The 16,164-nt window shown below is 40.7% G+C and overlaps 1 protein-coding gene across 1 annotated transcript in view; it reads right to left on the reverse strand.

Annotated features, from left to right (window-relative positions):
- The window catches only part of Emcn (endomucin), a 91,147-nt gene extending 75,844 nt beyond the window's left edge, over positions 1-15,303 (reverse strand). The window contains exon 1 of the mRNA XM_060392656.1: positions 15,082-15,303. Coding sequence (XP_060248639.1) covers positions 15,082-15,154 — 73 coding nt within the window. The 5' untranslated portion in view covers positions 15,155-15,303. The remainder of the gene's footprint in view (positions 1-15,081) is intronic.
- Between the last annotated feature and the right edge of the window lie 861 nt (positions 15,304-16,164).

The following is a 16,164-nucleotide window of genomic DNA, read 5'->3' on the forward strand; positions in this document are numbered from 1 at the left end:
TGGTCTCTGCTTCATTTCCTGCCTTGGTACCCCCAGTGATGATGGACTGTAACCTATAAGCCAAGTACCCACCCAAGCAAAATTGCTTTTGGTCATGGTGTGTTATCACAGCATCAGAGAAACAAACCAGGACATTAGGACAAAAAGAAATACACCCCAAATAACAAAACCAATCTGGGATGCCCTGTGTCTTTCTCAACTCTGATGACATCCAGTGAAATACAGTTTTCCACATTAAAGCAAGGACAGTTACTAACTGTCTATCATGTATCCACATACAGAGCCTGCGACATTGTCCTTGATGCCAGAAAACTCATATACTATTAAGTAGTGGACTGATCTTACTAACAGGTGGATTGACAACACTGTGTTTTATTATTGTTATTTTATTTTGTTATATTTTCAAGTTTTAGAATCTGGCAATTCTAATTAGATCAAGTAAACAAAGCTGTCAAAAAGATCAAAAATGAAAAAAAAAGAAAGAAAAGAATTACTGATTAACACAGCTTAATCACCAAATAGTGTAATCTTGTTGCTGTCAATAAATCCTAATTAGATAATTCTATGTATTGAAAAGTAACTCATATCATTTCTGGAATCGTACTTGCAGAGAAACATAATCAGGAGCTGTGCCACAGTTGGATAGAGGAGTTGGAGCCCAGGAGCGCTACAGTGGCCTCTCCACCCCCGGGGAGAGAATCCAGGAGCCACGCTTCTGTGTCCTCACACTTGCTCAACACTCTAGGAGGGCAATTTCACACTTCCTACCACAAAAACACATTTCTTTTCCCACTTCAGCTAAAAATAAAGTCAATGTGTGATACAAATGGTTTTCTGTGTTTTGTGTGTGATTTTTATAACTCAAGCATTATTTTAAAACCATGGCCATTGGAATGTGAACAGCCACAAAATAATAGCCTAGAAGTAAGTGGCTAAAGGAGAAGTGATGGAACGACAGGGTCCCAGTTATTAAAGAGAGAATCTTAAAGTCTATACATCTTTCTACCTATTGACTCTGTGATTTCAATACCAGTTGCCATAAGCATAAACAGCCCAATGGGAATTTACAGTTTATATGGCATTTAGAAGACAGATTTCTCACTGATATACAGCACGATTGCTTATCTGTACAAATCCTTCTCTTAGCGTCTAATGAGGAAACCGATGCTAACATAGGTTGACCATGGTGGCCAAGACTGTCGCACAGAAACAAGACTAAGTTTTCTTCCTTGTCATATCATGACTGCTTGCCACCAGCTCGTGCCACCTCTCACACCCACTAATGCTTAAGATTATTTTATAAAAGATTAAGAGCAGTTTGGGGGCTGCTGCATGTGGTAGCACATGCTTTGGATCCCTGTGCCCCAGAGGCAGAGCCAGCAGACTTCCATCAGTTTATGAGGAAAACCTTGTCTACACAGCAAGTTTCAGGCCAGCCAGGGCTGCCCAGTGATACCCTGCCTTAAAAAAAAAGTTAAAAAGTAATTATGGACTTAAAAAACATTATTTAATTAAACACACACTTAAAAATAAAAGTAGTGTTTTATTAATTATTTGAGAATTTCTTTTGTGCATGTCTTTTGATGACATTTATCCCCACCTCTGCCACCTCCAAGAGCCACTCCTACTCTCCTGCCCATCTAACTCTGTGTTCCTTCTTTTAAAACCCACCACATCCTGTTTGTGCTGCCCAGTTACTCTTGGGAGTGGTATCTGTCCTAAAGGAAGGTCAACCTATCATTAACAGAGTCACACCACTAAAGAAATCTGACACTTAGCATTACCAGGCCACAGAAGAAGACAGTGCAGCCACTCCTGATGAGACCTAATTGACTAGGATCAGAAGGAAGGAAAAGAAGACCTCCCCTATCAGTGGACTTGGGGAGGGGCATGCATCCAGAAGGTGGAGGAAGGGAGGGATTGGGACGGGAGGAGGGAGAGAACCACAGCCGGGATACAAAGTGAATAAAGTGTAATTAATAGAGAATTAAAAAAAATAGAAATCTGACTCTCCTTGTATGCCTATCGACCTATGTGACTAATTAATGAAACAAGTTAAATAACTTACAAATTTAAAAAACATTGGAGACATCACACAAATTCACATATACAACTTTTGCTTGCATATATCGCGACTACAACGTAGCTCAGTATCCATCTTTCTAGAACACGATTCTACTTGTGAATTTTTTTCATGAACTGATGCTTTACCGTGTGACAGTGAACAATATCTGTTCATTGATTTTAACCGGAATCAACTTGGAATAAAAGAATTTTATCCAAATGATGGGCTATATGTGGTATTTCAGTTCCAACGTTCAAACTTTAAGTTCCAAAGCTGTGTGAACTTTGTACAGTGCTTGCCACCCACTCTACACCTTTCTGTGAGCTTCGCCTTGCATCCTTCTTCAGTGTCCCTACGAGGGGAGAATTGCACTTATCCCCATGTAATTACTCTGCATACTGGATACTCTGAATCCACTATTCTTTCTTTCTCTCTCTCTTATTTTTTTATTAAGTCACTTTACATCTCCGTCATAGGCCCCTTCCTCCTGTCCTCTCAGTCCTCCGGCACCCTCCCCCCTCCTATTCCTCAGAATACGGGAGCCTCCCCCCACCCAGACACCCAATTCATTTATTCACATGAGGACTGAGTTTATCTTTCCTGCCTGTGGCTTGGCAGGGCAGTCCCATCAGGAGAAAGTGACCAGAAAGCAGGTAAGTTAGTCCTTGGCAGAGATATACCCTACTTCCCTAACTCCACATGAAGCCTAAGATGCCCATCAGCTACTTATAAGTAGAGGACCTAGATCCAGACTATGACTTGTCCTTGGTTGGTGCTTCAGACTCCATAGTCACCTTTGGGCCCTGGCTGATTGGCTCTGAAGGTCTTTTTGTAGAGCTTTTTTCACCTTATTTACCATTCTCCCCTCTTTTCCGGTAGACTCCCTATGCTTTGTCCAGTGTTTGGCTGTGAGTCTCAGTATCTGTGTTGAGCAGTTTCTGGGTGAAGGCTCTAAGGGGACAACTCTGGTAGGCTCCTGTCTGTAAGCATATCATAGTATTGTTAATGGTGATAGGGGTTGGCTTTCTTCCATGGGGTGGGTCTTTAGGGTTGGGCCCGGCATTGGTTGGACATTCCCTCAATCTCTGCTCTATCTGTTCTATCTTTTTCCCTGCAGGTCTTGTAGGTAGAATAAATTTTGGATTGGATTGAGGTTTTTGTAGGTTGGTTGATGATCTCCTCTGTCTGTTAGGAGTCTTGTTCAGTCTCCATGACCCCTACAATTAGAAGTCTTAGCTAGAGTCCCCCTCATATCTTCCCAGAGGCCTATTCTGATTTAGGTTCACAGCTTGTCACAGAAATGCCCGCACCCACCATTTCTCTTTTCTCTGAAGGCCTCATGCCCTCCTGCCTCTACTCTTCCCAGGTCTGATTGCCACCCTTATTTCTCTCTGTGCTCCCTCTTCTACCTTGTTCCAACTCTTCAATCACTACCTCTGTTCATTCTATTTCCCATTATGAGTGAGATTTATGAAGCCTCCTTGGGTCCTCCTCATTACTTATCTACTTTGGGTCTGTGCACTGTAGTATGTCTGTCTATCCTGTACTATATTACTAAAATCAGTTTATAAATGAGTACATACTATGTGTGTCTTTCTAGGTCTGGGTTCCCCCATTCAGGATGGAACTCACCAGTTCTATCCATTTGCCTGCAAATTTCATGATCTCCTTGCTTTTAATAGCTGACTAGTATTCCATTGTGTAAATATACCACATTTTCTGTATCCATTCTTCAGTTGAGGGACACCTACATTGTTTCTAGTTTCTGGCTATTACAAATAAGGCTGCTGTGAACACAGTTGAACAAATACTCTTGTTGTCAGGTGGAGCATCTTTCAGGGTATATACCACTTCTGAATCTACACCTCTTTGACATTAAGTGATTAATTCAATGTTTCCTTTTCTTTATTTCCTTCTGCTCCTATAAATCCCATACCTGTTTCTCTGATATTTAAAGGCAATTCCATTTTATTTCAGCCAGCATGACAAAAGGCTGATTGTCTTTGGACAATGACTACAGTTCCTTCTAGCCCATTACATGAGAAGCATTTGAACCTGGGATATTAAAGATTTTTATTTCTGAGCAGAAGTTCTGTAGATGCCATGAGAGACAGTAGTGGTTTCTTAACTGATCAACTGGTAGGTCTCTAATTTTTTTTTTCAATCAGAAAACTCAACCTATTGTCACCACACTTCAGGCAGCAACTACGTGGGAAGTTCTGAAGAGCTTCTGCCCTTGTTTAATGGCATGCCACACGATCCCACTAGTCATACTATTTTTGAGCCTCTGCCACTATTGCTTCATGCTATTTCTGAGTAGGTAAACAGATATGGTACAGATGGCCATGAAAAGCTGTGACAGAAGAAATGAGTACAGTTCTCACACCACCAGTGGAGGATGCCCACAGATGTTGTGTAGATACTGCTTGGGGCTAACTTGGACCAGATCCAGTGATGATCAGCATTTTTTAGTCCTTAACGCAGTTAACAAAAGTTTCACTTAGAAGGTGACTGTTTGGAGAGATTAATAAGCAGTGCACATTTCAGTAAAATCAATGGTATTGACTTTTTAGACATAGAACTCATTACTGAATCTATGCAAACACAACTGATTTCTTTAGAGAAGGTTCTCATTAGAATATTGTTTAGCTTATCAACAAGAGAAGGATCAACACTTTACAGTTATTTAAGTAATGACGAGATGTGAGTAATCTAGATCAAGGCGTATATCATCATCCAAATCTAAATGTTTTCACTAAGAAAAATGAGTTCCCTGGGAAGCAGAGTGTGAAATCAGGATGAGTGTGCCCTCCGTTTATAAAGCACTGTGATTGCAAAGGAAAGAGTGGAGGGCTAAAGCAGTGAACCTGAAGAATACATGAAGTACTGTTTTCATAAACAAAAGAAGAAGAATAGGCTAGAAAGATAGCTCAGTTAGCAAAGTTCTTGAGGACCTGAGTTCAAAGGGAAAAAAAAGAGAGATAGAGAGAGAGACATGGTGATGCACAGCTGTAATTCCAGTATGAGCAATGCAGAGACATGAAGATCCTTGGACTCACTGACCAAATCATTGAGCTCTATGTTCAGTGAACGATTCTGACTCCAAAAATTAGGTGGACAGCCTTGCCTTGTTCCTGATTTCAGGGGGATTGATTTAAGTTTCTCTCCGTTTAGTTTGATGTTGGCTATAGGCTTGCTGTATATTGTTTTTACTCTGTTTAGGTGTGTGTCTTGTATCCCTGATCTCTCCAAGACTTTAAACATGAATGGGGGTTGGATTTTGTCATATGCTTTTTTTTTTTTTTTTTTTTTGCATCTAACTGATCATGCAGTTTTGCTCCTTCAGTTTGTTTATATGGTGGATCACATTGATGGATTTCCATGTATTGAACCACCCTTACATGCCTGGGATGAAGCCTACATGGTCATGGTGGATGATATCTTTGATGTGTTCTTGTATTCAGTTTGTGAGTATTTTATTGAGTATTTTTGCATTAATGTTCATAAGAGAGATAAGTCTGAAGTTCTCTTTTTTTGTTGGGTCTTTGTATGCTTTAGGTATCAAGGTGACTGTGGCCTTATAGAATGAGTTTGATAATGTAACTTCTGTTTCTATTTTGTGGAATAGTTTGAAGAGAATTGGAGCTAGCTCTTCTTTGAAGGTCTGGTAGAATTCTGCTCTGAAACCATCTGGCCCTGGGCTTTTTTTTGGAAAGGAGACTTTTGAAGACTGTTTTTATTTCTTTAGTATCTCTTCAATATAGTGCTTGAAGTCCTAGCTAGAACAATGAGAAGACTAAAGGAGATGAAGGGGATAAAAATTGGAAAGGAAGAAGTCAAAGTATTACCATTTGTAGAAGATATGATAGTATACAAGAATGACCCCAAAAATTCAACCAGTAAACTCCTTCAGCTGATAAACACCTTCAGCAAAGTGGTTGTATATAAAATTAAATCAAAGAAATCAGTAGCCTTCCTGTATATGAAAGACAAAAGGGCTGAGAAAGAAATTAGGGAAACAACACCCTTTACAATAGCCGCAAATAACATGAAGTACCTTGTTGTTATTCTAACCAAGCAAGTGAAAGATCTGTTTGAAAAAACCTTCAAGTGTCTGAAGAAAGAAATTGAAGAAGATATCAGAAGATGGAAAGATCTCCCATGCTCATAGATCAGTAGGATCAACACAGTGAAAATGGTCTTCCTGCCAAAACAGATCTACAGATTTAATGCAGTTTCCATCAAAATACCAACACTATTCTTTACAGAACTTGAGAGAACAATTCTCAATTTCATATAGAAAAACAAAAATAAAAACCAGAATTACTAAAACAATCCTGTACAACAACAGATCATCTGGAGGTATCTCCATTCCTGATCTCAAGCTGTGCTATAGAGCAAAACTAATGAAAAAAACTGCATGGTACTGGCATAGAAACAGAATAGTGGATCAACGGAATCGAACAGAAGATCCAAAAATGAACCCATACATCTACAGATAGTTTATTTTTGAAAAGAAACCAAAACCATAAAATGGAAAAAAGACAGCATTTCAACAAATGGTGCTGGTCTAACTGGATGTCTACATATAAAGAATGCAAATAGATCTATATCTATCACCCTGCATGAAACTAAAGTCCAAGTGGATCAAAGACCTCAATATAAAACCAGGCACACTAAATCTGCTAAAACAAAAAGTGTGGAAGAGCCTTGAACTCATTGGCACAGGAGACAACTTCCTGAACAGAACACCAACAGCACAAGCTCTAAGATCAACAATCAATAAATGGGACCTCATGTAACTGAAAAACTTCTATAAAGCAAAAGACACTGTCATCAGAACAAAATGACAGCCTACAGACTGAGAAAGGATATTCACCAACCCTGTATTTGACAGAGGGCTAATATTCACAATATATATAGAACTCAAGAAGGTAAACACCAAAAAAATCAAGTAATCCAATTTTAAAAAATGGGGTATAGAACTAAACAGAGAATTTTCAATAGAGGAATATCAAATGGAAGAGAAACACTTAAAGAAATGTTCAAAGTCCTTAGTCATCAGGGAAATGCAAATCAAAATGACTCTAAGATTTCACCTTACACTAATGGCTAAGATCAAAAACTCAATGACCTAGAAAAGATCATTCTGAGTGAGGTTTCCCAGAAAGAGAAAGACACACATGGTATATACTCATTTATATATACCTATAAGATATGCTAAACATAATGAAATCTATAAACCTAAAGATGATAAACAAGAAAGAAGACCCAGGGTAAGATGATCAATCCTCACTTAGAAAGACAAATGGGATGGGCATTGGAACTACGAGAAAACAAGTAACAGGACAGGAGCCTACTGCAGAGGGCCTCTGAAAGACTCTACCTAGCAGTGTATCAAAGCAGATACTAAGACTCATAACCAAAACTTCTGTAGAGTGCAGGGAATCATATGAAAGAAGGGGGAGTTAGTATGACGTGGAGAGGATAGGAGCTCCACAAGGACCAAAAATATATGGGCACATGGGTCTTTTCTGAGACTAATTCTCCATCAAGGACCATGTATGACTATAACCTAGAACCTCTGCTCAGATGTAGCCCGTGGTAGCTCAGTAATCAACTGGTTTTCCCTAGTAAGGGGAACAGGGACTATTTCTGACATGAACTCAATGGCAGGCTCTTTGACCTCTCTACCCACCAAGGGAGGAGCAGTCCTGCTAGGCCACAGAGGAGGACTTTGCAGCCAGTCCTGAAGATACCTGCTAAAACAGGGTCAGATGAAATGGGAGGAGGTCCTCCCCAATCAGTGGACTTGGACAGGGGCAGGGAGGAGATGAGGGAGGAAGGGTGGGATTGGGAGGGAATGAGGGAGCGGGATACAACTGGGGTACAGAGTTAAAAAAATGTAACTAATAACAAAAAAAAAAAACCTCAATGACAATACATGCTGGAGACAATATAGACAAAGGGGAACCCTTCTGCATTGCTGGTGGGAATGTAAACTTGTATAATCACTTTGGAAATCAATCTGGTACTTTCTCAGACAATTAGGAATAGTGCTACCTCAAGATCTAGCTATACCACTCCTAGGCATATATCCAAAAGATGCTCAAGTATACAACAAGGACATTTGTTCAACCATGTTTGTAGCAGCTTTATTCATAACAGCCAGAATCTGGAAGCAATCAGATGTCCCTCCACTGAGGAATGGATACGGAAGTTGTGGTACATTTACACAATGGAATACAAGCAATTAAAAACAAGGAAATCATGAAATTTGCAGGCAAATGGTGGTAACTAGAAATGATCATCCTGCATGAGGTATCCCAGAAGCAGAAAGACACACATGGTATATACCCACTTATAAGTGGATATTAGACATATAATATAGGATAAACATACTAAAATCTGTACACCTAAAGAAGCTAAGCAAGAAAGATGACCCTGGGTAAGATGATCAGTCCTCACTCAGAAAGGCAAGCGGGATGGATATCGGAAGAGTGATAAAACAGGGAACAGGACAGGAGCCTACCACAGAGGGCCTCTGAAAGACTACCCAGCAATGTATCAAAGCAGATTCTGAGACTCATAGCTAAACTTTGGGCAGAGTGCAGGGAATCTTATGAAAGAAGGGGAAGATTAGAAAGATCTGGAGGGGACAGGAGCTCCACAAGGAAAGCAACAGAACCAAAAAATCTGGGCCCAAGGGTCATTTCTGAGACTGATACAAGGACTATGCATGAATGGTTCTAGAAACCCTGCACAGATAGAGCCCATGGCAGCTAGGTCTCCAAGTGGGTTCCTTGCTGATGGGAGCAGGGACTGCTTCTGACATGATCTCAGTGGCTGGCTCTTTGATTACCTCCCCCTGAGGGGGAAGCAGCCTTACCAGGCCACAGAGGAGGACAATGCAGCTAGTCCTGATGAAACCTGATAAGCTAGGATCAGATGGAAGGGGAGAAAGACTTCCTCTATCAGTGGACTGGGGGAGGGCCATGGGAGGAGAAGAGGGAGGTAGGGTGTGATTGGGAGAAAATGAGGGAGGGGCTATAGCTGGGATACAAAGTGAATAAATTGTAATACATAAAAAAATTAATTAAAAAATATGTGGAAAGCCATTGAGAAAGGCACAGGAGATCAACTGCTCTCCTATACATACGTACATGGACAGGAATTTCCGGCCCCCCCATACCAATAAACAAACAAACATGGAAAAAAGGGAAAGAATTCTCATTGTTTTTTTTTTTCCTTTTTTATCAAATGAGTCTTGTGGAATGCTAATGCTACTGTACTAAATTTCAAATATTTTTTTAAAAAAATTAAGTAGAATTTTGAAACGTATGTTAGCATGAGAATAGCACCAGACAGAAAGCAAAATATAACCCCTGAAGTGAAGCAAAATATCATCTGTTTATACCTGTGTACAGATGGCTGCCCCAGCAATGGCTGGAGTTCACATGGTCAGGAAACACTCAGGGAACAGCCAAGCAGGTGTCTAATTCTCACATGGTGCCTGCTTCTCTTTAGGGAACAGCTCTTATCTCACTGATATACATCTACAAAACCAAACCAAACCAAAAAGCCTCTGTTTAACTTCAGAAGAGTTTTTATTGGCCTTTGTAGATGTTATGGGGACCATGAATATTTCTTGTGTGTATTCTTCTATCATGGGCTACAGTGCATAAAGGGATCCCTCTGCCAACTGAACCTCTTCCAAGTTTCTCTTCTGAGAGATCTCACACCGAGAGACCGTGGAAACTGGTTACTAGTGAAAAAAAGGATATTAGTAACTTTATCAGATAATGATTCATAAGTTAAAATATGTACCTAAGCTTGAGATAGAAAAGGAAATGACCAGTATCTAACAGATTAATTTTTGAAACCATCAAATATTTATACTTTCTCAGTTTTCTGAATGATTATGATCTCTAAAGTAAAATTAGAAGAGAATTTGTTGAGGGAAATGTTATGAATGTCCAGAAAGTATTCCATACATCGACAATATATGATCCCTTTTAAAATGAGTTGCTGGGGAAAGAATGCTAGACAAATGACTTGAGGGTCAAATACTGTTCCCACTGGATTGGCTCCTCATTGAATTAATCCTTACTCTAACAGATTGCTTATTCCAGTAAGAAATATGGATGAAAATTAAGCTCAATACAAAGACTAAGGAAATTCATATAACTTTGTCATATTGTCTGTTATTTTATTTATGTCATTTGTATTATATATTTATTTATATTATTTGATTATAATATTATTTATTTGCCGTAGTTACTGGCAAACTGTAAGGTGCCTGAAGTGTGGAAAAAGAAATAAGATGCTCCAGTGAATAACTGTCATGGAAAGTAAGTGCCACGCAGAGTGCAAAGTATAGGCGCCTGGAAGACAGTGAAACAGTATCCACGTTAATATCACATTGTCACCGGATGAAGGCTTGTTAACCTTTGAGCCAAGAACTAAATAACACTTAACCTCTCAGCATCGCCTTCAGCTCCTGGGACACCCAAGCCCCGCTACACATCTCAGCTTACATGCCTCACCAGAGTTGGAAACTCACCATCTTAGTGCGCGTTTTTCTCCTATCTATCTCTTCGTACCTTTCCTCATCTCTGCTCTAAAAGCATGTTCCCAAATCAGGTATTCACACAACCCCATCATGGCTTGTCTTTCGTCAGCAGTAAAAACAATATGACAAGCTGCGTGTACTCAACATCCTTGAAGCTTTTCCTAGACCCTTCTTTACACCTCAGTGGTATACTTTCAGACATAGGGTGACTGTAAACTGGTCTCTTTGTCTTTATCTCTTGTGACCTCAGTAGTCTGTCTAATCCATATTCTACTGACAGATTGGTCCTCCTTGTTTATAACTCTGATGATTAAAACCCATCCTTAAGCACTTCTACAAATTCTAATTGTCAACTATGAGTCAATATTTCTTTTCTATTTATTTGGAGACATGAGACTTGAACCCGGGGTTGCATACAAGTTAAGACTCTGTTTTACCCGATTAATCTGTATTTCCACATCTTGCTATTTAACATCCTTATACTATTCTTTGTACTCTGCTTTCTAGTACGCTGCCATGCTCAAAAATAACTTTCTTATATTTCTAGACTAGAATACACTGATGCTTGAACAATGTCCCTATTAAAAAAAAATCCACATACACCTTGAACCTCCTGATTTCAAATTGCAGAAATTATCACACTCTTATGAGAACTTGTATGATTTCCCAACACACCAAACTATGCAACTTGTGAATTTTCTATGCATTCTTTATTTATTCCTTAAGACCTACAACAACACCAAATTCTTTTTTTCTTTAAGTTTAATTTAATTAATTAATTTATTACAATTTATTCACTTTGTATCCCTGCTGCATCTCCTCCCAGTCCCACCCACCCCACCTCTTATCTCCCTATGCCCTTTCCCTAGTCCCCTGATAGGGGAGGAGCTCCTCCTCTATTATCTGACCTTACCTCATCAAGTCTCATCAAAGCTAGTTGCATCATCTTCCTCTGTGACCTGGTAAGGCTGCACCCTGCAGGCGGAGATGATGAAAGTGCCAGCCACTGAGTTCATGTCAGAGACAGTCCCTGTTCCCTTTAATAGGTAACCCACTTGGAAACTGAGCAGTCTATAGGCTTCCTTTGAACAGTGGTTCTAGGTCCTCTCCATGCATGATTGTTGGTTGGAATATTGGTCTCTGCAGATCCCCCTTCACCCAGGAATTTTGGCTCTGTTGTTCTCTCTCATTGGCTTACAACTTGCCAAGTACTCTAGGCTCTCTGGCTTGATTAACCTGCATGTTTTACCAAATTCTTATTACCTGGCTCTTCCGCTTCTCATTGTATTGAATACAAGGAATGAGTCCTATTAGTTTTTATAAAGCTACAGGATTTAGCACAGTGTTTTCTTATACTATGGTTAATCAATTTTCGCTTTATAAAATTGAACATTATTACTGACAAATGAATTCCTACTAGAAATTGAATCCTCCTTCTAGAAATAATTATCCTGGGGTCTGTTTCTGCCTAAACATTTTAATCTCTCCTAAATTAATGTAGGTTCAAAAATAAAATGTTAGAGGGAGTAAATATATTTCTATAGCTTCCAGGCTTTTATTTTCTTGGAATCTTCATTTTAACAACGTTGAGTTTCAGCAGTCAAAAGCTCACCCTTCAACTGTGTCTGACATGAACTGATTGGCCTGCTCTTTAATTACCTCCCCCTGAGGGAGAAGCAGCATTACCAGGCCACAGAAGAAGACAATGCAGCGACTCCTGATGAGACCTAATTGACTAGGATCAGAAGGAAGGAAAAGAAGACCTCCCCTATCAGTGGACTTGGGGAGGGGCATGCATTCAGAGGGTAGAGGAAGGGAGGGACTGGGCCAACAGGAGGGAGGGAACCACAGGGGGCATACAAAGTGAATAAAGTGTAATTAATAAAGAAAAATTTGAATATTAAAAAAAAAAGCTCACCTTCTAAACACGAAAGCCCCTGGAGTGTCGGTTTAGCTTTCTCTACAGCACAGAAGACTGGAGGAAAGAGTGCAGGCCCCTTCAGGAACCTCTGGCACGTATTTCCAAAGAGCAACTTTCGAGCTGGACATGGCTGGTCTCAGACCAGCATCCTAGCGACAAAAGGTACCTGCTGCCATGCAGATGAGTCTCTGGATTTCAACAAAAGTCTCTCTGCCTAGATCATACTTACTTAAATCTGAGATTGACATAAACACCAGAAAGAGAAGTACTCAATTTATCAGAAAACAAAATGTATTTAGAAGTCAATTTCAGAGCAACAAAAGTACACATTTGCTTGACAATCTGAATTTTAGAGTGGAAATGTTTCCCTCCAGATCCCAATTTCTGACTCAGCTGATAAGTTTGTTTATCTTCTGAAGGGTAAGGAGCCTGTGCAGCACTCAAAGTCCTCTTGGTACAGAGAGTTAAGGAAAGACCTGACTAGACGAACTTAGGAAATGCTTCATTCCTGTGTTGCAATCTGCTAAGGAAACATAAACTGGCAGAGCCAGGTGCATCAAAGCCATCCATGTAGCCAGGAAGATCATTTAGACCCACCCAGGCCGCTCTCAAGGGTCAATCTCTGGTGCCAAGATACAACTTCCTTTTCTAAGATCAGTCAGTTCCCCTCCCTCGGGCCTCCCTCCCCTCACTCCTCTTTCCCTCCTTCTTTCCTCCTTCCTCCCTCCTTCCTCCCCCCCCACTCCTGATACAGGTCTCACGTTATCAAATAGGTTTGTAGCAGATGTGAGGTGTGAAGGAAATACTGTCTAAATATTTTTCACAGCCCAAGTAAGAAATCATCCAGCACGGGCTAATAATTCATTAGAAGGTTGGCCCTGTTAAAGCAACGGTGGACACTTGGCCATCCAGCTGGAGGAGGCTGGTATTTTCCCCTAAACAACCACAATAAAAAAATTGCCTCGGCAGTTCTGTGCTATCCTCCATGGTAGTATCTTTCTTACAATCACAGTATGGAGGCCAGTTCCACCGATCCGCTTCCTCTTTGTGTTCAGGAGACGCAGCCCATTCAGAATTAAAAAAAAAAATGCTGGCATCTTGCTGTACACTCTAAGGTGTGCAGACCTAAAATAATGAAGAGCCTTAGCTCAGGCTTTCAGGCACACCGTTTTGAGCTAGAGTTGAAATTCTCATCAATTGTTCTAAAACGTACTGAAGAGTTACTTAGAATCAAGCCCTTGCTCTCTGATACCTCAGGATGCTTTTTAAAAAAAAATACCAAATTCTCAATACCTCTTATCACTTTCTGTCCAGATGCACTATAAGCAAATGTGTGGGGTAGAAAAACTTCCAGATTTACCCTAAATTTATAAAAATATTTTTTAAATTGCTAACAAAATGTAACTCAAGTTGGACCATTGATTCTTTTTTTTCTACTCTATATAGTTTTTAGAAATTAAAATTTTGTAGGCAGTAAACTTTGGAAAAGGGCACAAGCAAGCAAAATTAGAACTGAGCTTTCAGGATCAATCTCCCATCCTCCTCTCACCCACATACACCCTCCCACAATGCATCCCCCCTCTCAGAGTCAGATCCAATCTCTCCCAACTGTGTCTTCCTTCGGTAGCTCGCATTTTAGCTCTCATACCTACTAAGTATGTCTAATACTGGACTCACTCACTTATTTCTCTCAATAGCACATTTACCACTGTGGACAAATAAATCAGCTGGTTCATCTTTATGTTCTTTGCATTGCCCAGCACAGGATAGGAACCTACTAAATTCCTGATTAAGGCAAACTTACACTTTTACTAACTTAAGAATGGTTAGAAATAAAAAGTCATCCTTGCCACTGCTCATTGATGTGGCATAATGGACATCTGATTGTCTTTACCTGCAGACAGTTGTAGGCTTGGCCTGTCTACCTGGAGAGCTCCGAAAGCTACACAACCTATGTCCACATGGGCAAATATTTCTGTAACAACAGTCTAGAAATTTCAGTCTCCACATGCCCAGTCCCCTAAGGTGGTAATATTCTTCTAATTGTGAATCACCGTTCAGTTGTCCAGGTATCTTTACCCTACCGAGCTGGAAGACATCTGGAACTGTTGCTGGGGGCATTGGCAAAGCCCTCTTTCCAAACGATAGCCTTTCACTCATATAGAATCCTCTTATTCTGGACCAATGACTAAAAAAAACGTCTTTTTTTTTAAACTAACACATTTTTAGCCAAAATTCTATTTTCAGTCTCTAAAAAGTAAACACATTTCCCCAAATGTTTTACGAATCCATTAAACACACTTTGAGGCCATCACACCAGCAAGCCTTTCTCTTCAGTGGAAACAAACGCCGTTTGTGACACCGCGTCTGTGGCCTCTTGGAAACCTAACTCCAGGTACTCCATTCAGCAAATCAACCAACACGTCAGAACGGCAGGAGAAGCCTTCCCAAGGGCAGCTGAGCCTAGGAGCTCTCTACCCGCGATTCCTCATCCACAGCATTCGAAAGGTAGGAAGAAATTACCTGGGCCATCCTCACTGCCGCAGACACTGTTGGACAGAAGGAAGAGAAGAGCAGTCGCTGGAAGCAGCCGCATGGTGCCCAGGGATGGTGTCGGTGGCTTCTCTCTCCAGGGTAAGGCGGGGTGTGATTCCTCCCAGCCTGGCCAGGCCTGATTAGCAAATGGAAAAGGTGTGCTGAATGCAAGCAGACGCTGCCCGTTCCTACTTATTTTGGGGATTCTGATAAGGAACTAGAGGAAATACACACACTCCCTTTGGGAGGTCAGCAGAGAGGAGATTTATTGTTTCAGCCCCTTACAGGAACTCTTTTTCCCCCCCTCTCTCTTCCTTTGGCAGCCACTTGTGTTTTTGTTACTGCGTTATTTTGCTCTTCTTCAACAAAAAGGTCAGGACGGGATTTGAACAGGAAGAGACCCTTCTTGAGAAAGGGCCAGGGAGCTTTCTAACTTTTGTTTTGAAAGTGCGTTTTAGAGGAGCTGTAGAGACACCTCATTAAGCAGCTCCTCAGTTTGTCTAAGAAGGCTATAAGCTCCCAAGGGCTGGATTTGTACACAAAATCCACCAGGAATCGTCTTTCTTCTCTCTTCTCAACTCAAAAGCCAAGTCAGAGCTCCACCTTCTAGAGACAAATGCAATTATTAATTAGATTGTGCTGTGCTCTTGAGAAAGGGTACTGGCCTCTTACAAATGTCCAGAGAGGGTTTTAAAGACATTCCTAAGAGATCTAAGACTACCCCCTGCTCATTTCTTATCCTGAGATCCCTCTCCACCCCTTATGTCACTGCAGACCAAACTCACCCTAGGCGAGTGCCCTAGCCCCGAGCTACATCCCCAAGCCTACCTTTCTGGTTTTTATTAGTGGGTTTTGATGAAGAATAAGAAAAAGTTACGACATTGTGGGTTTAACGAATCTGCGTGGGTAGAAGAAGGCATCACAGGGCATGAATTAGGTGTTCTGTAGGACCAAAGTACCAACCAGTAGTCTCTTTGCCCTTAGTGAGGACTGCCACCTGACAGTCACACAGCCAGGTCCCTAAACACAGCACTTGTGTGGACAGAAGAGTCAGAAGATTCCCAGGTCACA

This window comes from Meriones unguiculatus, chromosome 10, assembly GCF_030254825.1.
Source record: "Meriones unguiculatus strain TT.TT164.6M chromosome 10, Bangor_MerUng_6.1, whole genome shotgun sequence".
NCBI lineage: Eukaryota > Metazoa > Chordata > Mammalia > Rodentia > Muridae > Meriones > Meriones unguiculatus.